Genomic DNA, 20,959 nt, shown 5'->3' with positions numbered 1-20,959 from the left:
CAAACGTCTCTTCTTTCACACAATCCAAACGTCTCTTCTTTCACACAATCCAAACGTCTCTTCTTTCACACAATCCAAACGTCTCTTCTTTCACACACAAGCGAACTGTTTGATGAGGTGCCACTGCTAATTCCTGTTTCTTTATTATCTCTCTTCTGTGTGTTTTTCTTTGTTCTCGAGCACTAAATGGCAGTTACTGTTCCGATGTGATTCTTTTTGCTCAAACAAAATCCGTTCTTCAAACAACACACAGAAACAAATAAACAAACGCATGACAAGAAGAAAAAAACAACTATACAACAAACACAAAAAACACAAAACAAACAACTAAACAAACAACTGAACAAACAAAAAACCCACACGGTCTTATTTTTTCATATGCCTGCTTTAGACTACTTGTGAGCAACCTAACGTGAAGGCAGCAGACAAACGTTACAAGATAGCGGACGAACTTCTGCGCACCGAGCGGGGCTATGTGGACAAGCTGCATCTACTGCACCAGGTGAGATGAGGTTTTTTCCCCCCTTCCTTGTGGTTGGGGGATGGGATGCTAATAGAGTTTTGGAGCGTGGGTCGTCACCCAGAAGTAATTAACTGGAGCAGGAGTGGCTTTTAGGAAGTGGAGGAACCCGAGCTGCAAAGTGTAATGTGCAGGCCAGATTTATAACCAACTGCGCCACACCGACAGGCAGTGAAGAGGTAGAGGAGAAGCAGGGGGAGGAGGAATAGGAGAAAAACTTATGTATGCAGGAGTTTGATCCTGGAAGAGGAGAGAAGAAGATGTGAAGGGGGGGATAGGAGGAGGAATTGGAGCAAGAAACATGCGGTATTATAGCGAAGAAAAAGAAGAAGAAGAAGAAGAAGAAGAAGAAGAAGAAGAAGAAGAAGAAGAAGAAGAAGAAGAAGAAGAAGAAGAAGAAGAAGAAGAAAAGTATTGAGGCATTCAGTCGACCTTAGGCAAGCATGCCTTGGTTGTCCCTCGCTGGCAGAGTTGAATTTGCCCACCTTCTAAAGTGTCAGTTGGGAAATAGTTTCTAATGAGCACATTTTTAGAACGTGTGTGGTTGGCTGATGCTCTGATGTGGTTTGCTCTTTCTTTCCTATCAAATATCTGTCATCCTTATCTCTCCTCCTTAATTCGTTTTTGTGTCTGTTACTCTCTTGAAGCACCTTTAATCTTTGGCACTTTATAACCTAACTATGTTGCAAGTCCTGTAAAACTTTTCATCAATATTGCCTTTCTCACCCTGACTTCCTGAGAGTATGTCCAATCTGATGCCACCGCCTTCTCCTTTTTCCCACCTCATCTCTGTCTGAGCCCTGTCTTATTTTCCTTAACACTGCTTCGTTGGTGACCCTGTCTGTCCATCTGTAAAACTCTTATTTTAAGACTATAAAAACATACATTTTTATCACAAACAGGTATTCTACTTCCGTCTGGACAAGGAGAACCGCCAACAGTCCCTGCTCCCCCCGGACACACTCAACCACATGTTCTCCAACACCAAGAGCATCTTCCTCTTCCATCACGACTTCCTGCTGCCCCAGCTGGAGGCCCGAATGAAAAACTGGTGAGTACGTCATGATGATGTCATAGTGTCACAAGCTTCTGAACTCTTCACATTGAGTTTATGAAGCTCAAATGAACAACTGGTGAGTATGTTTATGATGTCAGAGTGTCACAAGCTTGTGACCTCTTCGCAGTGAGATTTTGAAGCCCAAATGAACAGCTGGTGAGTACGTCATGACGTCATAGTGTCAAAAGCTTGTGAACTCTTCACACATTGAGTTTATGAAGCTAAAATCAACAACTGGTTAGTGCCTGTGGCCTAGTGGCTAGGGTGTCGAACTCAGGACTGTAAGGTTGTGGGTTCAAATATAGTCATGAGCTGGACATTGCGTCCTTATGAAAGAATCTTTACGCGATGTTTCCTCACTTCACCCAGGTGAAAATGGGTACCCGACTTTAGATACCAGCAAAAGATCTTGTCAGTTTGTTAGTGTTTGAGTGCCTGATAAGCTGCTTGCACTGTATGCTTCCTGGGAAGCTAAGAATGTTTCTGAGTGTTCTAGAGTCTGCTAGGGTAATAATACATGGTGAAGCGCATAGAGCTAGCAGTCGGGCTGGGGTATGGGCTATACAAATGCTATTTATTATCTTGTAAGCTCTTTACATTGAGTTTATTTCTATTTAATATACCTCGGTTAAGTGTATTTCAATAGAGTATATTTTTTATTGAGTATATGGACTGAATGTATGTTGTAAATTTAGTATATAAAATTTGGATTGATTGTGGTTAGATTATGTTTATTGGACTGATTGTGACTGGAATGAGTGTTTCGGCTGACTGTGTTTTGTGCTCAATTTGAGCATATTATAGATTGAAGGCAATGCGTTTTGAGTGTGTTCTGATTTTGTGTAATTGAATAGATTTTTTTCTATTATAGTTATAGTCTCTCTCTCTCTCTCTCTCTCTCTCTCTCTCTCTCTCTCTCTCTCTCTCTCTCTCTCTCTTTCTCTCTCTGCTATATACTATATACATAAATAAGATGATTGATTTTTAGATGTAATGCATTTCAATTGAGTGTATTTGATCAATTGAATGTATTTGGATGATTAAATTCTTGGATTTTCTGTTTTTACAATTAATATACTTACATCGAGCCTATATTTAAACTGAGCACATCTTTTGTGCAGGGAGGAAGATCCTCGGATTGGTGACTTGATGAAGAAGAATGCCCCCTTCCTGAAGATGTACACAGAGTATATCCGTAACTACAACAATGCCATGAACCTCATCAACCAGTGGATGGAGAAGTCCACACGTTTTGCTGCCATCATTCATGAAATACAGGTGTGTATGTGTGTGTGTGTGTGTGTGTGTGTGTGTGTGTGTGTTTGTGTGTGTCTCTCTGTGTGTGTGTTTGTGTGTGTCTGTGTGTGTGTGTGTGTGTGTGTGTGCGTACTGGGTTTGTGTGTTTGGGAGTGCTGTTGTGTGTTTGCTCACTTTAGCCCCTGTTGTGTGTTTAAATGAGAGAGAAAGAGAGAGAAAGAAAGAGAGAGAGAGAGAGAGAGAGACGGATAGACAGAGAGACAGCCAGAGAGAGAGAGTAAGAGAGAGAGAGAGTGAGAGAGAGAGAGAGAGTCAGAGTTGTGTGGTCATACACGTGCTTCTGTCCTTCTGTTCTCTTCTCTTCTCTCTTTTTCATTAAGCTGGGAATGATTTGCAAGTAAACGTTGTGAAGTGAATCACTGGTAATAGTAAAAGGCAAGACCACAGATACAAGTCTGTAATTTAAATTTGTCATTTTAGAAGTTGTATGCCTCCCCATCAACACTACACTACAGATGCTAATATTTCTAGATTATTAGATATAATGAGAATTGAGAACAAAAATGAAAACCGAGACTCCACTCCTTTATCATATCAACAGTGCATTTCGCTATCTGCGTATGGAGCATCCAGAAACTTTCGAGAAAACGTGAAAATGTTTTTTTTTATTAGTCTACTACGCGTTTTAGACTCTTAATTTTTACAATTTATATTGAAGTTGTCATAAATTATTGATGCAAATTAAAATGTGAGAGCTGATTTTTTAGATTGTGCTTAGGTCAAATGCCTTAAGACCAGAGTTTTCAAATTTCGTTTCATACGAGGACAGCGAACTTCAATGACAATATGTTACTGCTTTGCTGTTGCTTATAGCATTCCATGTTGCCATGATGTGCTCTTTGACTTGTTTTCCAGAAAGAACCAGAGTGCCGCGGTCTTTCCCTGCTGGACCACATGTTAGACCCCATACAACGTATTCCTCGTTATGAACTACTGCTCAAAGGTAACTGTTTATTATTAATTCTTTATTAAAATGTTTGAGTGACAGCAGGTTGGCTGGTTATTTCATTCCCCTCTTATAAGGGGTGCCCACTACGGATGGGATCGGCCGATTTGGCCGATCGCCCGACCCGATCGCCTCAAAAACAAACGTGTTTGTTTTCAGTTTCAGGCGATCAAGTCAGGCGATCGGCCCGATCCAGCCATAGTGGGCACCCCATATTTAATTTATAATCTGGAGGTCATGGGTTAAAATACCATTAGTGTTCCCCATATGATGATTATGTATTTTTACAAAGTTTGAAGGTTTTTCTTTCCTAGTTAGACATTTAACCCTATTCGTACGCCTTGGGTCATTTTGTACCCCAGGGGTTGTACTCTTCACATTTTAGAATACTTCCAGTGCAAAGATCTCTTTGAGACTTTCAGTATTTCTCCAAAAAATCATTTTGACAGACCGCTTTGTTAAGCGCACGGATAGGATTAACGAGTAAATTTCCTCTTTGGAAAGTGGGGGCACACCACATAGTTCCCCATGTCGTATGGATACGATAGTAAAACACAACGTATGGATAGGGTTAAGTAACTGGTATTTGTTTTTTAAATGGTCTTATGAGTAACCATATTTAAGTTTAAGTGTAGCATTTGGGTATGAAATGTCTAGTCAGTCTCTCAATGTTTTGACACTTTTACTTTTGCTGAACGATACAACAAAAAATGAAGAATTTTTTTGGGTCAAAACTTATTCATATCTCATACAGTGTTCACAGTTATGAAGAAAAGAACATTATTTTGTTTCTGAATCTTGATTAAAATAATATTTTGAGGATTATCTATCTGGCAACAGTGAACTAGGATGTAAATCGTACATCCTGCATCTGATTTGTATCTTCCTTGTCTTTTGGGGAACATTTTATATACACTTGACCTGGCATATTTTGCCACTTATAAAAATGTTTGAGTTCATGGATATGTATGTATGCAATAGTGTATGTGGTGCCATTGTGTTTATGTATGTGTGTGTGTGTGTGTGTGTGTGTGTGTGTGTGTGTGTGTGTGTGTGTGTGTGTGTGTGTGTGTGTGTGTGTGAGAGAGAGAGAGAGAGAGAGAGAGAGAAAGACAGAGAGAGAGGGAGGGAGAGAGAGAAACACAGAGAGAGAAAGAGAGAGACACAGAGAGAGAAAGAGAGAGAGAGAAAGAGAGAGAGAGAGAGAGAGAGAGAGAGAGAGAGAGAGAGAGAGAGAGAGAGAGAGAGAGAGAGAGAGAGGTCATATTGTGAGTAATTTATTCTGTAATTGTGGTTATATTTTATTGTCAGCCTTTAAAGATATACAATTATACATAGTAAGTACAACAATTATTACCCAGTAGTATCATTTGAAAGAAAGTTTTTTTTGGTCTCAGAAAATATTTGTTCCCTCAGGGCACATTAATACTTTTTGTGTTACATATATACAAGTCTCAAGAGCTCCACTTAACCATTTACTTTTGTTTTTCAGACTATGTAAAACATTTACCAGAAGACTCTCCAGATATGAAAGATGCCGCAGGTTCGTGTAAAGAACTGTTTTTCGCATATATGGACTGCTCAGTGTAAGACTTTGTCACTTTTCAGTATGGCAGAGTCGTACACTCAACACTTTATCTGTAGTTAGCTTGTCATTTCCTTTGTCATTGAAAAAGTGTATTTTACGTGTTGTAAACTTGTATTTTGTTTTGAAGGGAGTTTTTGTGTCTATGAATAATAAAGATCATTTCTAAAGCGCCCACTATCTGGTGGTTCTAGACACTTGAGGTTTCCGATACTGTTCTTGTAGATTTGAAATTTAAGTTTGACTGAAGTAACAGGTTGATCGACTGAAATGGTCATTTTTGTCTTAAATGGAGTATAAAATTCTGTCTCAATCTCCAACTCTGAGGCCTTCTGACAAAATGAGTGAATTCTTGGATTTAAGTACCATGGAAACAGATAGAAACGCCACATTTTTTGGTTTGGTTTGCTCAGTTTATGAAATAATACAAAAACATTATTTAACTTGAAGAAAATCGGATCAGGTGAAATTCTATAAATTTGATTTGTCTTATTTTCTGCCGACGTCTCCATTCGTGGATTGCGAGATGTGAGTCGTTTTGTCAGCACACCTCACAATTGGTCGTCTATTTGCATTCACAGATGCCTTAGACCTGGTGACCAAGGCTGCCTGCCACTCCAACGAAGCCATGAAGAAAATCGTGAGTTTTGTTTAGATTAAGCATGCCATAGTTATTCTGCTTAGCTAGAGCTTGTTTTAGAATAGGATAGAGTGCTTTAAAAATGCTCTCTGTTGCTATTATTATGTAAGAGTAGAAAAAAAAAGCAGCAGTGTTATATTTCATAATTTTTATTTTTATTTGTTCCTATCACTTTTAAGAGTGTGTTTAAAAAATAGGAAAGCAAGGCAATGTTTTTGGAGTCAGAGAAATAACACAGGGTGTGCTTTTTTTTCTATAATAAGCGGAAATTTCCAAAGAAAGATTGTTACACCTACTTATGTTTGAGAATGACCTTCCAAGTATTGTTTACTTCTGCCCTCTAAATACAAATGGATTTTCATCTCAACTCAATAAGCTTTTCTTCATATTTTTGCCGTTTTCAATTCTCTCTGTATAAAAGAGATGTTCGTAAAGAAACATGATCCAGCTTCCATGAATGCAACATGGGCAGTTTCTTCATGACATTATCTTTAACCCTTTGAGCCTATATTACTAACTTTCATAATATGATCGTCAGAATCACATTCCATATCCCACTCATGGTAGTCGGTAAAAGCCATTACTAGCATCTAATTCGGAAAGATCTTCAAAATAATCAGTAATGTCTGGTGGAGTAATCACGGTTTCCCCTGCACGTTTTGTACTGGGTTAGCCGGTTTGGAGATAGGGTCTTGCTCACCGCTGTACTGGTGGCAGGGCACATGGGCACTTTAAAGCACCACTGGTGTACCGATGGCAAGGGCTTGAAAGGTTGATTCTTATGTTTCTCCTCCCCCCCCCCCCTCGCCCCCTACCAGGAAACATTCCGTAAACTGCTGGATATCTACCAAAGCCTGCGTGGTGTGGCTGTGGATTTCATCTCCCCGACGAGAGAGTTTGTGTGTCAAGGTCCCGTCATCAAAATCTCCGCCCGGGGCGGGGAGCGACAGCCACGACATATTTTCCTGGTCAGTTTGGGGCGGAGAGTAATGTTACAGTTTGAAATGAATGATGTGAATGTAGATATTTTACATGTGTATTTGCGCGTCGTGTGTGTGCATGCGTGTGTGTGTGTATGTGTGTGTGTTTGTGTGTATGTGTGTGTGAGAGAGAGAGAGAGAGAGAGAGAGAGAGAGAGAGAGAGAGAGAGAGAGAGGGAGAGAGGGAGAGAGAGAGCGACAGAGAGAGTGACAGAGAGAGAGAGAGAGAGAGAGAGAGAGAGAGAGTTAATAGACCTAACTTCAATTTGTTTTGCTCACCTTGTAAAGCTAGTTCAAAGTTCAGCTTTTCTCTTGCAGGAGTGAAGATTTATATAAATATAATTTATTATATAGATTTTTAATTTACAATAATGGGGATGCCACTGTTCTTGGAAAACACATAATTAGTATAGACTCAAACTTTTTATTTCCAGTAAAAAGTTTTTATATTTTTCTTAATAAACTCTCCATATTTCTCTTGAATCCTTTGTGTTCTAAATGTCTTACAAGAGATAGATGGACCACCTTTAATCATTGAGAGTTTGTTTGTTTTTGTAAAGTGTTTTACGGCGCTGGCAACTGCATAAGGTCATATGAGCGCGCGGGACACACCTAATATTTTTAGTTGGTAGGAAATTTTTAATTTTGCCGGGGTGGCGGCCGAAGCCTACTCTTATCGAATTTAGACCACCAAGGGATCTTTAACGTGCACGACCTGCACATGAGCCCTCCGAGACTTTTCGCCCTTGTCCGAGAAGGCTAGGTGTAGATCTTTCCTACCAGAAGATCAGGGGTGTGGCTGAAAGACAGCAATAAGAAGCGAAGGAGTAGCAGTAGAAAGGCGGCAGAAAGAATCAGGAGCCCAGAGGAAGGGGCAAAGGAGGTGAGGGGTGGGGCAGAAAGAGGAGATGAAAACAGACGACAGAATATTGCTAGAGAGCAGGAAATGAGGTGAAAGGAGAAAATTTAGAGAAGAAAATTTTTCGGTCGCTACCCGGATTCGAACCCGAGACCTTTTGAATGAGAGGCCAACGCCTTAACCTCTAGGCCACAAGAGCCCCCATTGAGAGTGTTGTCATGTCGGTCGTGTGTCATAGTGACCTACGTTGTATCTCCACAGTTCAACGACCTTCTGTTGGTGTGCAACCAGTACTTTGGGGGCACCTACGGTGTCAAGTCCCAGCTGGAGGTGGACTGTATGGAGGTGAGATAGAACACACTCCAGGGAGTGGATGGAGGGGGGAGTGGATGGATGGGGGATTGTTTTAGTTTTAGTAAGAGTTTTATGGCACTTGCATTGCAATAAGGTCATATAAGTGCCGAAGATTAGAGGGTGTTACAAGAGGGCAACAGACACAAAAAAGAAGGAGGAGAGATCAGGATGATAGATGTTTGATAGGAAAGAAAGAGCAAACCACACCAGAGCACCCGCCAGCCAACCACAAGGAGGGATTGATGGAAGTTGGGAGTGGCAGAGGTTGGATGGATCGGAGTAGCAATTAATGGGGATTTTTTTTGGGGGGGGTGGGGCTGAGTGGATGGATAGGAGGAGGGAAGGGCGTTATGGGTGGGTGTGGGGGGGGGGGGGGGGAGAGGAGAAAGGACCTTGTGTGTGTATGACTGGGCAGTATGTGAAGATGAGATATTGTATATATAGGCTGTATGTTTGATGCTGTCGAGTAGAAGTTGGGAGAAGGAGGGGTGGGGATTGGGGTACTGAACACTGTAGTTGAACTTTGGGCAAGAAGAGGGATGAGTATGAAAGAATTCTATAGATGCTGTTGCTTATTACAGTTTCTAGCCCTGAAAGGTACGGTACCTTTTGTTTTTGTGTATTTGAGGTACGAATAGCATGGTTCAGGAGAATTACGTTTCCGCTCCACACATCGCTTGTGTATGTTCCAAACTTCTCTTAATTATTCAGAATATTACGTATTATTTCTTTACTTTTTTCAGATCTTTTGGTTACAGTTTTGTATAAGGTACTCAACACAAATTTTCCCCACTTCACCCAGGTGGGAATGGGTACCCAGCCATAGACAGTGAAAGATCTTGTCATTATGTTTGTGTTTAAGCGCCTATAAATGGCCGCTTGCACTGTATGCTTCCCAGGAACTTGAGGTTGTTTCAGAATGCTCTCAGGTCTGCTGGGGTAATAGTACAGGTTGTGAAGCACAAAGAGCCCTCTGTGGAGCGGGGGTTTGCGCTATACAAATGCTATCTATTATTATTATAAACTTTTAGCTTTGGACTTCGGGAAGACCCAATTTATATTTGGTTGCTTACAAATGTGTCTGCTTGTTCCACAGCTCCGTCCGGGCCCCAGCATGCACATTCAAAACACATTCTTGGTCCACAGTACTCAGAAGGCTGTCGAGCTGCTAGATGAGTGAGTGGTTTTGTCATCATTGTAGTTGTTGTTGTTGTTGTTGATGTAGGATTGAGGAATGGTTTTAATAGGCCCAACCTCTTCTTTATTGGGGTTTTTTTTCAGTGGATGTCAAAATGATTGACTTTTTCTGTTTTTAATATTTAATGAATTTAACATCTTTGACCCTGTCTAAGTAAGGGGGAAATAGTAAAATGTTTGAACTATTTCTGTCTTGATAAGTATTTACTCTTTGCTAGTGTGTAAATGGCTTGATTTCCATGCAGAGTTTGAATTCTTGTTGGAAAAAAGTACTTTTTGGCCAATCACAGTGCAAATCATTATTGCATTGTCTCCAATCCAGTCGGAAAATAGGTTTTATCACCAGCTCAGAGGGAATTTAAAGGCTGTCAGTGTATAGCAATATTTTCATATAGCCAAAATAGGTGAGTAGACTCAATTTTTTAATGTTTTTCTCTACATCCGGTGCTTTTCAGGAATCCGAATGGAGAGAAAATTGGCTGGGAAAAAGTGAGTGTTGTATTGCGAGTCAATGTCTTCTGTCTCTTGTATCTATGTAGGCCTACTGTCTACCTGAGAGATTTCATTTCTTAGCTCATCCCCCTTTGGAGCACGTTTTTCAGTTCTGAAAGTTTGATTCAATGATTTCTTTGAACAGAGGCGCTTTATATAGATTCAAGCTAAGTGTTTAACCATTTTAGAGTTGTTCAAAGTTTGAATACCACTTAAAAACAAGCTCATTCCAGTCCATAACAGATGTGATACTGATAACTGAATAAGCTTCAACTCATCAATACAGTAAGATCTGTGGGTGTACTTTAAAAAATTAGATCTCTATGTAACAACTAATTAAATTTTTTTTTTAAAGGATATAACCAATATGTAGAAGATATATTAAATTGGAGGCAGTTTTCCCACTTTTTAAAATTATTTCCATGGATCTAAATCAATCTGCTTCTTGGGCATGAGATCTTAGTTTCCCTATAGGGACCTATGGCCTCTCAGACCAAAATCAAATTATGGAGACATTTGAAAATGCGACTTTTCCTTTAATACATTTTCCTTTGCTTTTTACGTTCCAGAAAATTGGTGATGTGATTGCTAGTCACAGAAAGCGAAAGCGTTCCATCAAGATAGATGACACAAAGCTCGGTGAATACCCCGCTCATGAGACAAGTGTAAGTCATAGCCTGTCTTTGTATGTCTCTAGTAAGTTTGACGCTACATAATGTTTATTATTACCATATTAATACAATTACTTTTCTTAGTTAACTCTCTGAATATTCCGAACAACGCCTCTTTGTAAAATGTTTCAAGTTATAAGAATAACTTTGGGATTATTATTTCTTTTTTCTTTTTGTGTGTGTGACTTAACCTCAGTGAGTGTAGTGTGAAGGAAGGACTTGTACTGCTGATCCTGTCCAGTATGACCATCCATTGTCAAGGAAAAAAGTGCTCATTTTACACAGGGGATCCTCTTGGACAGGGTGTTTATAATATTAAATTAAAAAAAAAAAATTTTTTAAAGTGTTAGGGGACAGTAAAATGGGAAATGGGGGGCTCTCGTGGCCTAGAGGTTAAGGTGTAGGCCTCTCATTCAAAAGGTCCCGGGTTCGAATCCGGGTAGCGACAGAAAAATTTTCTTCTCTAAATTTGTCTCCTTTCACCCCATTTCCTGCTCTCTAGCAATGTTCTGTCGTCTACTTTCGCCTCCTCTTTCTGTTCCCACCCCCTCACCTCCTTTGCCCCTTCCTGTGGGCTCCTGATTCTTTCTGCAGCCTTTCTACGGCTACTGCTTCGCTTCTTTTAACTGCTGTCTTTCAGCCACACCCCTGATCTTCTGGTAGGAAAGATCTACACCTAGCCTTCTCGGACAAAGGCGAAAAATCTCGGAGGGCCCGTGTGCAAGTTGTGCACGTTAAAGATCCCTTGGTGGTCTAAAATCGATAAGAGTAGGCTTCGGCCGCCACCCGGGCAAAATTAAAAATTTCCTACCAACTGAAAATATTAGGTGTGTCCTGCGCGCTCATATGACCTTATGCAGTTGCGAGCGCCGTAAAACACTTACAAAAACGAACAAAAGTGGGAAATTGTCGTTCGTGGTGATTGTCTTGGACAAATGATTGTAAGAGCAGGTTTGACTGTGGGTGGCTCAAAGTGTCAGAAAGTGGACTAGTGTATGAATTTTATATTTCTTAAAAAATTTTTTTTTTTTATTAATCTAGGTTTCATGGAGAATTCTTAAGGGTTTTTAATCTTATCAGCGTTGGATGCATCTTGTTATAATATAGCACCTTTCTCTAAGATAAGCTTATATGTAATTCTATAGATAATGAAAGGGCAGGAAACTCAGTAACTTCTAAAAACTCAGCCATAATGCACTTTCTTGCCTACAAAAGCAAATAAATAGATAAACTGCTGCCTTAGAATAGATTGTTACTTTGGGTTTGAAGTTGAAAGGCTTGTCAGTTTTAGCTTCCAAGTCCAGTGTTCTGTGCGTGCAGTGTTGCAGAGTTCAAGAGAGGGTTGTTGTGCTGATAGTAAGTTGTAGTACCTACTGCCTTGTTAATAGAATAGAACTTTGACAAAGTATTTTAAATGTTATAATCAGTTGGTAGGTGCACTTGCGTAGCCTGTTCCTTATTTTTCAGCATTAATATGAAGGGAACGAGGAAAAAACAAGGGATATCACCTTTTTGGCATTTTGAGACAAACAAAAATGAAATGCTTGACAGCCCACCTTTTTCCATAGCATAGCTTTTTTTCCAAGCCTTGTATTGGGCAACTCATAAAGTTTTAGCCCTGGACTCTCAGAATCAAATTAGAATGCCCAGAAATGATGAATAAACACTTTCAATCCTTTGTCATGTCACAAATTATTCCAAAACTGACATCTCTTATTTTTTCCTCGTACCCTTAATATATATCTGGATTTGTTCTGATCTGTTGTCATCAAAATATGGCCTTGATCATGCCTTTTGCAACTGTATGTTTCTTATTGACCTTGTGTGTGTGTGTGTTCCTCCAGGTGCCCGAGAGCTGCCTGGGCAAAACGGCCCCTGTGTGGATCCCCGACGACGCGGCCACAATGTGCATGTTGTGTGAACTTTCGTTTAACATGGTGCGACGACGACATCATTGTCGTTCATGTGGCAAGGTGTGTATCTTGTTAGCTTTTGAGTGTAGACTGGTTTGGTTGAGACTGTGATCTTGATGCGGTTGAAGTTCAAAGCCCTACTGGACCCAATTTAATTCATTTCAAAGGAAAAGTACTGGACTGTATCATCTGAGACTCATGATGAATGGAGATAGTTCCAAACAAGATGCAAAATAATGGCGACTCCTCTTGGACTTTACTTCAGTAAATTCCCACTCAGCAACATCAATGAGCTAATGTGCACTGGAGAGAGTTTTAGACCGTAATTATAATAATAATAATAAATTAATAAATTTCACTTCTGTAATGCAGTTCCACTAAGAAAGTGCTCAATGTGCTTTACAATAATAATAAAGAATAAAATAAAGAACACAATAATAGACACTGGTAGGTCCTACTTCTTTTCAAACTCTCTGTTGTGTCTGTCTGTTGATTTTGCTTTTCCCATGTACACCTGTTGTTGTTGTTAGCGATCCAGTAGCATCTGAGCGTTAACTCTTCTGCATGATGCCATTCGGTAATAGCTGCATGTCTGTTCTTATTGTTGTCTTGAGGAGTAGAGGCAATTAGATGTGTGGGGTAGCTTGGGAAGAAAATATCCCCTCCCATGTACACCTAGTAATGATGATTATTGGGTCGACAGATGTGCTTTTCTGTATTTAAACCCCATAAGACCACTAGTAAGAAACTAATTTTAAGGAAGTAAACAATTCTTCTAAAAACTCTGAGGCATAATGGACTTTGTATATCTACTTAAACAAATGAATAAATAAACTGCCCATCTAGAATAGATTGTTACTTGGGATTTGAAGTTGAAGCACTGACAGCTTTTACTTCAAAGTCTATTGTTTTGTGCAGTGTAGCAGAATTTAATTTTAAGGAATTAAACAAATCATTTATATACTTTCCTCTTCTCCAGCTGATCTGCAAATCTTGTTGTAAGAAAGCCCCTTTGGAGTACCGGCAGGGGAAGATTGAGCGGGTCTGTCTCACGTGCTACGACATCATCGTCAACAAAAGGGGAATGTCCGACTCCACAGATTCCACGGGTGGGGACTTGAGCCCCAAGAAGAAAGGCGTGTTACAGGTAGGAAAATGGTACCCTGTAGAAATGGGTGTTTGAAATTGCTTACTTTATTTAATTTATCCTTCCTCTTGCACAGGTAGGAAAATGGCACCCAGTAGAAATGGGTATCTGTAATTGCTTACTTTACTTTATCCTTGTTATAGTCTATGAGGGAGGGAGGTGCAATTTGTTTCTGTTGTTTATCATCAGTGAGAAAAACGAGATGGCTGAATGGAATGATGCCGAAAAAAGTTTGTTCCCACGCATAGGTTGACATATGTATTTACAGAATGCAGTTCATTGGTGATAAGTTAACGTATGATTTCATTTAGCACATTGGCACGAAATTACGGAAGGTGCTAATTATAGGTCTGCCTTTTGTCTTCAACTCCACAGGTGAAGGCCAGTGAGCCAGGTCTGATCTCCGGCTACGTCCAGTGTAGTGAGGACGGAGGTCGCAACTGGCAAAAGTTGTGGCTCTTGGCACACAAAGATTTTGCTCTATATACCTTCCGTGCTCATGAAGTAAGTTCCAAATCAAAACGTTTTGAGTATTTGCTTCCGAAATAAGTTAAACTGGGCTTCTATTTATGAACTACATTTGTGACCTAAAATTACATTTTTGGTCTTCTCAGCCCCAAGCTGGAAATCAAAATGTCTTGGATCTAGTTATGGAGTGTTTCTTCTGGTGAACACACATTTTACTGGATATATATGGGAAACTCAAGGGATCAAAAGTGATAGTCAAGGGTATGCTGTCCACTGGTCTCCAATGTACTGAAGAGCAGAGGTGGGTGAGGTTGAAGGATGATACAGATAGGTATCATAGTGGGAAATGAGAGGAGGAGAGAGGGATTGTTTAGAAAGTGAGTAAGAGAGATAGATGGGGAAGACTGAGAAATTTGGGAAAAGGAGGGTGAGTAAGTAAACTTGTGTTGACAGAAGGGAAAGAGACAGAACTTTGAAAAGGTGGCCACGTGAAATAGAGAGGAATGGTGTATAAAGATACAAACATTAAAAAAAGCACTTTAAATTGATATTTCTGATTCAAAGCACAGGATTCAAAAAAGGTATGTTTGCCATGGTTTTGTATGGTTATGGAGTATATTGGGCCAATAGTAGCCCAAATTGAAAAAAAAACTGATACTGAATTGAAATGTTTCCACTCCTGGTTTTTTTTCAGGACATTAGTGCCATCAGTTCCCTCCCCCTGCCTGGCTACACGTTGAAGCGAATTCCAGACTTGGAGGGACGACAGCACTTGTTTTGTCTTATGCACAAGAACAAGAAAATTTGTGTGTATCAGCATGACAATGAGAAGAAATTCAAAAGGTGAGAGACAGGACAGGGAAAGAATACTTTATGGACACTTTTGTTAGGAGATGGTTGGGGGGCGGGTTGAGAAGGATTTTCTGATGGAACTTAAATAGAATGTATTTTACAGAAAAATTAATGAAATAAGTTGATAGTTTTGTAACATTCACACAGAAAGGCCTGGAGTTAGATTAGGAGCAAAGAATTTTGTTATGTTATTAGACCATGTTGCACTGCATATATCTGTACTAGTGTGAAACGGGAGTTATATCTCACATTCTCTGTCTTTCTTTTCAGTTAGACTGTCCGGTATGTCTCTTGCTCTCATTCTCTTTCAACTTGTGGCTGTCATGCTCCTGTTCTATGCACCTCTTTTGTCCCTCTCGAGACTTACTCTCTCAGCTATACGAAAATATTAAAGATAAACTTCACTTACTCTCTCAGCTATACGAAAATATTAAAGATAAACTTCACTTACTCTCTCAGCTATACGAAAATATTAAAGATAAACTTCACTTACTCTCTCAGCTATACGAAAATATTAAAGATAAACTTCACTTACTCTCTCAGCTATACGAAAATATTAAAGATAAACTTCTCTCATCCAAGAAAGTTATCAAATAGTAGTAGAGATATGCTTCACAGATAAGAAATGCTGAAACCAAGAGGAAAGCCGGCAAGCTGTGCACATCCACAAGTGGAAGTGGAGCTTTTAAATGTTCCAAATATAGCAAACTTTTTATCTGCCAGAATTGGTCTCATCGGCACAGCAGAAATCACAAGTCATTTTACCTTTACTTCTTCTAACTCTTCTATTTCGCTGGACAAGTATTCTCCTCTGCGGATGTATTGGTCATCGTCAGAATTGACGGACAAGCTATAATAATAAAAATATATTTTTTACAAATATTCAGTGAATCATTCCCTTCTTTGTTAGATATGAGATTTTGCTGATGCACCTATGCTGTGTGTGAGCTAAGACTTATCCCTCCTTGTATCTGCAGATGGTGGTCTGTGTTGGAGAAACTTGTTCATGCTGAGTTACCCGATCAGTCGTTTCGCTTTTCCTCTCAGTCCAATAGCAGCAATGGCTCCTCTTGCTCCGACAACACCATCAACAACAACAACAACAACAATGGTAACGATAATCGCTACAGCACACACTCAGGCAGTCAGGCTGACTCGGGTTACCCGGGCGACAGCAACAACAGTTTGGCTCAGTTTGCCGGGGACAGTGAGCTGGGAGATGATGAAGTCGATGATGATGAAAATGCAGATGGGATCAGTCAGTACGATAATGTGGATGGGGTGGTAAGCGAGTGATATAGGAGATGTGAGGATGTTTTCTACCCCGACTTGAGAGTGTGGGGGCTCTAGGATACTGAAGGCAACAGTAGAGAGAGGTTTGAGGAGGGAAGAAGAATGTCGTATCTTACAATCTGAAAACATTCTGTTTTGAGGTTCAGAAAGACATTTGAGGGGATGATATTACTATGCCCTCCCCCTCTCAAGTAGGCTCTACTCAATACGTCTAACTGTATTACAAATGGAATTGTAGTTGAGGTGGGATTTTGGTGATTCTTCTTCTTTTTCGTACCCTGAAAAGTTTAGAGAATGGTACCGATTTTGGCATGTCTACTGTCTTGGAAAGAGTCCCAATCTCATTGATATCGCCTCTAATTTGAAGTGGGAGGGGCATTAACCCTCACACAATAAAGACGAAGTCTACAACATTTGAAGGTTCTTGGAACTCTGGGAATTTCCTGACAAGAGGTTCCTTGATATTTGAACATTTCCATAAAAGCTGAACATATTTGTTGCAAGGGCAACTCAAGGAGAGCTCTCAGTCATGACTCTGTATATTGAAATCTTGTTCAGTTAGTTTTGCACATCATTATTAAAACTGTCCTTTTTCGACTCGGGTATACTTTGGGATAGTTATGACTGTCAAAATCTAAGCATGCATTTTTGACTGCTCATGCAGAAATTTTTTTTGGAGTTCATTGATAAAACTTATCGGCTGCTCATTAGTAGTTGACGTTTGTGCAGTCCCTATATTGTATGACCATCCCCCTTTGAGCTTGTAAATAAGAACAGAAATGTTCAGCCTTTCTCAAGGACTGTAACAGATGTCTCCAATCGTGGCTGTTTATCCAGAACTTGGCCCACTTTCTCTTTTCGTTTCTGGAGTTGTGCTTGTTCGTTGTCCTCTCTACACCTTTACCTTCCTCTCGCAAACTTGTGTACCGATGCGGTGGGATCAGGTGCTCTTCAATTTTTTTGGCATGTGAGATATTGGTATCATCTTAAAGCTTGTTCTCTTGTCTTGCTTTCGACCAGGAGAAAAATGATGATTTCTTAGATTTCATTATTTTGACGAGCGCTTGCAACCACTATGCCAAACATTTATATGTTCTTGGAAGGAGATTCCTTCATGAAAACAGTGTACATATCAGATCACAGTATTTATTCCTCCTTGTGATTGGTGTTGCAGCATTCTTAGTAAATAGATGTAGGCTTACATTGTACGTAATTCCGGATGTAGCCCCGGTTAGATTGTAAGTGTTCGTGTTAAAATGTGGACTTTCTTGTAAGGTGTTTGAATCTGAAAGTAGGGTAACATACTGAATGTTACAAAATCTATGTATACTATGCCTTCTTCAAAATGAGATTGTTACTGTACAGAAAAGTGTAAGGATTAATCATTAATATATATCATTGTGCAGCACAATATTGCCTGTGTCTTTTCAGTATCCTAGTATCACATCACGTGGAAGACCTACAGACAGTATGATATTCCTATTGTTGAATTCAGGGTGATTTTTTTCTTACCGCACACTGATGTTCACATGCCTAAAAGTTCCACTTTTTACATACTTGTTTTAAGTATATTCATGTTAGTTTTTAAGGTTTTTTTTACTGAGGACCTATGCAACTATCTCATTCCTTCATAATTGTTTTAACAGTTACATCATGTATACTCAGTTGCAGGAATGTTTATATATAGTATATACATAGATATATTCAGGGTTCCTATTCTGAGGAAATAAAATGTAAAGGGTCAACCTTAAGATATATAAGAGAAATGAGGAACAGTAAAGCAACTATACAAAATCATGAGTTTTGAAGGCTGACAAATAACATAATATTGGTTTATTTATTATGTTTTCACTTCTTTTTCCAGAAAACACAATGTACAGGCTGTCCATTTAGATAGCAAAACGATATTTTAGGAAGAACTTTTGGTTCCCTCTAGCAAATTAGACTATGAGATTATAAAACAACAATTATCTTCATATCTTTTTCCAGGTAATTCTTCTTTCTTGAAGTTGCGGCATCCTATCCTTGGGAACTTCTCCTTGGGACAAAGTGCCCATTTTTGCGTTTCTTTCTGCTATAAAAAATTAGCTCACATGCAGCACAGTCCCTTCTTTCTAACACTTCTAAATTAAATTAGTAGAGTACACATGGCAGTGTCTTTCGTGGTCCGACCCATATCTGAGGCAAACTTAAGCAAAAGGAGATTTTTAAAGATAAATAATGGTTTTATTTCACATACCTCTTTATTTCTAATTTGATTCACTGCCCACGTGGGAGCATTAATGCTGTAAATCAGCTAGAATTTAATATTCATTAATCAGCAGCAAAGACAAAGCGAATGTTGCTTATTCGAAGCTGGATGTGAACCATTTTCCTGTGCTATAAACACAAAGCATTTCAGGGACAAGATAGGGAATACAAGTGTGTATGCTAACAAAAGTTATTTTCAAAAAGTTGTTTTATTTTTCAAATGGATGGCCTATACTAGGAAGTACTGACATGTGAATAATACCTTAAATTAGATGAGTATCGAAGAGTGTAGTTTGTTGTTATGATACAGGAGTGTGTAGATTACCATGACAGAAAAGTGTTGAAATTTTTAGAATAGAATCCTAATGTTTACCCACAGAATTTTAAGAGAGGATGCTTACCGTAATATTAATGTGGAATATAAAAGGAAGGAAAGGAACTGTCGCACAGCAACATATTTTTATTATTACTGGACCAATATTATGAGCAGGTATTATTTGAAAACTTGCAAATTCATAGTCTCTGGCTATTTAAGACGTTATATTTTCCAAACAGCAGAATTTTTATGTACTGTTTGGAAGATTGAATGTGTTTCATTATTTTTATATGACAGTGCTCAAATTACAGCTCTGTTTTAACTGTTAACTAACAGTATTTTAGAAGATTTTATGTGTTTCTATGATAATAATAGACAGTATTACAATATTTTGTGAAAAACAGAAGTCTTGAAGGGGAAAGAATATGAAGTACTGCAATACCGCAAAATCTTTTGCTGAGCTCTAAGTAAGATTGTTAACTAAATCTATAAACAATCGGGGCTCGACAAAAATTTCACGTGTCTTTAATTAAGATAATTGTAAACCATTGTATGATATGATGACCTACAAAGGCTGTAAGTTGGTTCTCCTGTGGTGACCAGCAAAAATTGTATATTATGTGTTTCATAAGTAAAGATATTGAATTTGTGTTGATGTTGTATCTTTTTCCCTCCAATCAGAGGCCAAAATTGCCAAACGGGCAGTTGAGTGTTTGAAAGTTGATCTCTTCGAACAGGACAAAGCTTGCTATCTCTGATTCTAACTAACAAATTATCGTACATTTTGCCGTGTATTCCCGTTTTCCTCTTGTGCAATAGTTCTGCCCTGCCACCTGTCTGTATTATGCATAAAATCCTGTGGGAGGTGTGTGGGGGGGGATGCTTGTAGCTCATCACTGGAAAGTAAGATTCACAAACATGTTGCCAGTTATTCTAGGTGATTGGTGGGCTCTCTGATGTTTTCTGCTGCTTCAGTTGCTTCTGACATTTGACTTTTGTAATATGGTCCTGGAGAAATGTCAATGTTATGATTCTTACAGGCTATGATTTAGAATTCCACAACTCTTAGCCACCCTGCCTGTACAGCCCTTAGGTAGGCTGATTGCTTGTAAACTTCGTGAAATATATGTACCAATGGTAACTTCCCTACTTACAGGATTGATGTGGTTTTAATTGCTGCGATAGTATTGCTGCGATAATGAATGAACTATTGTCTTGAGCCCAAACCAGAGGCTGTATCAGCTCTTGAACCCATGCCTACAGGGGCCTCATAGTATACTGCAGGGCTTGAAAGTCATCACAGATTGTAGTGTTTTATCATCCTGTACCACTTGAGCAAGTCTCAAACCCTCTTCATCATGTTGTTCGCAACTTGCGGCAGTGGCATGGTAAGAGGAAGAGGATGGTTGAAGGATGTCTTTAGTCGATCCTGCTTCTTTTCTTTACCTGTTATTGTTATTTCTGTCTAATTTGCTTTCTTCCTCGCAGTAAATTACCATTGTTGTGTTGATGTACCTTTTTTTAACTTCACTATTGTAGTTATAAGGGAAAAAACCTTTAAATGACAGTAACATGTAGAAAAAGTGCATGCATGTATATGTATTGTCTCTTACTTTTCCGCTCTCTTGCTTTGAACTGATTATGAAGTCTAGATTCTGTATGTACCTTAGGTCAGTGTCACATTATGTTGCACCATAGATTCCTCTTCCAGAACACAAACCGTATGAGATTCATTAGCTTCGATGTGATCAAAGTCGAGGCGAGATACTCTGTACTAGCATTAGTTATACACAACACTGTTGTTTTTGGGCAACATTTGGTAGTAGTTACTCACAGAGATCAATATTGAACCGAGTCTCCCAGTGGTGCACACATACACAGCTCTTAGTGAGAAAGCCACCAGCTGTTTTCAGTTGTGCGGGTCAGACACAAATGTGTGACAGTACCCATAGACGACAATGAAATACTAGCCTGCAGAGATGCTCAGTTGTGATTTTATAAGACAAAAGTGACGCCAGATTCTGATTTGCTTCAAAATGTTGTTTCTTCTTTATTATAAGTTTCTATGGCTGTGCTTGTCCAACTAGAATTTGTATGTTTAG

The 20,959-nt window shown here is 39.2% G+C and overlaps 1 protein-coding gene across 2 annotated transcripts in view; it reads left to right on the top strand.

Annotated features, from left to right (window-relative positions):
- The window catches only part of LOC101847045 (FYVE, RhoGEF and PH domain-containing protein 1), a 140,647-nt gene that overhangs the window by 118,838 nt on the left and 850 nt on the right, over positions 1-20,959 (top strand). For both annotated transcript variants that reach the window (XM_013084242.2, XM_005101365.3), the window contains exons 6-21: positions 392-502; positions 1,423-1,571; positions 2,699-2,855; positions 3,750-3,837; positions 5,333-5,383; positions 6,007-6,065; positions 6,884-7,033; positions 8,166-8,249; positions 9,355-9,434; positions 9,911-9,944; positions 10,517-10,612; positions 12,463-12,591; positions 13,511-13,678; positions 14,054-14,182; positions 14,841-14,989; positions 15,976-20,959. The exon at positions 15,976-20,959 is cut by the window's right edge and continues 850 nt beyond it. In XM_013084242.2, the coding sequence (XP_012939696.1) occupies positions 392-502; positions 1,423-1,571; positions 2,699-2,855; positions 3,750-3,837; positions 5,333-5,383; positions 6,007-6,065; positions 6,884-7,033; positions 8,166-8,249; positions 9,355-9,434; positions 9,911-9,944; positions 10,517-10,612; positions 12,463-12,591; positions 13,511-13,678; positions 14,054-14,182; positions 14,841-14,989; positions 15,976-16,294 (1,953 nt within the window). In that variant the 3' untranslated portion in view covers positions 16,295-20,959. The remainder of the gene's footprint in view (positions 1-391; positions 503-1,422; positions 1,572-2,698; positions 2,856-3,749; positions 3,838-5,332; positions 5,384-6,006; positions 6,066-6,883; positions 7,034-8,165; positions 8,250-9,354; positions 9,435-9,910; positions 9,945-10,516; positions 10,613-12,462; positions 12,592-13,510; positions 13,679-14,053; positions 14,183-14,840; positions 14,990-15,975) is intronic.

Source organism: Aplysia californica, unplaced genomic scaffold (genome assembly GCF_000002075.1).
Source record: "Aplysia californica isolate F4 #8 unplaced genomic scaffold, AplCal3.0 scaffold00280, whole genome shotgun sequence".
NCBI lineage: Eukaryota > Metazoa > Mollusca > Gastropoda > Aplysiida > Aplysiidae > Aplysia > Aplysia californica.
The sequence above is the reverse complement of the archived record's forward strand: the minus strand, read 5'-3'. Positions and strand labels throughout refer to the sequence as shown.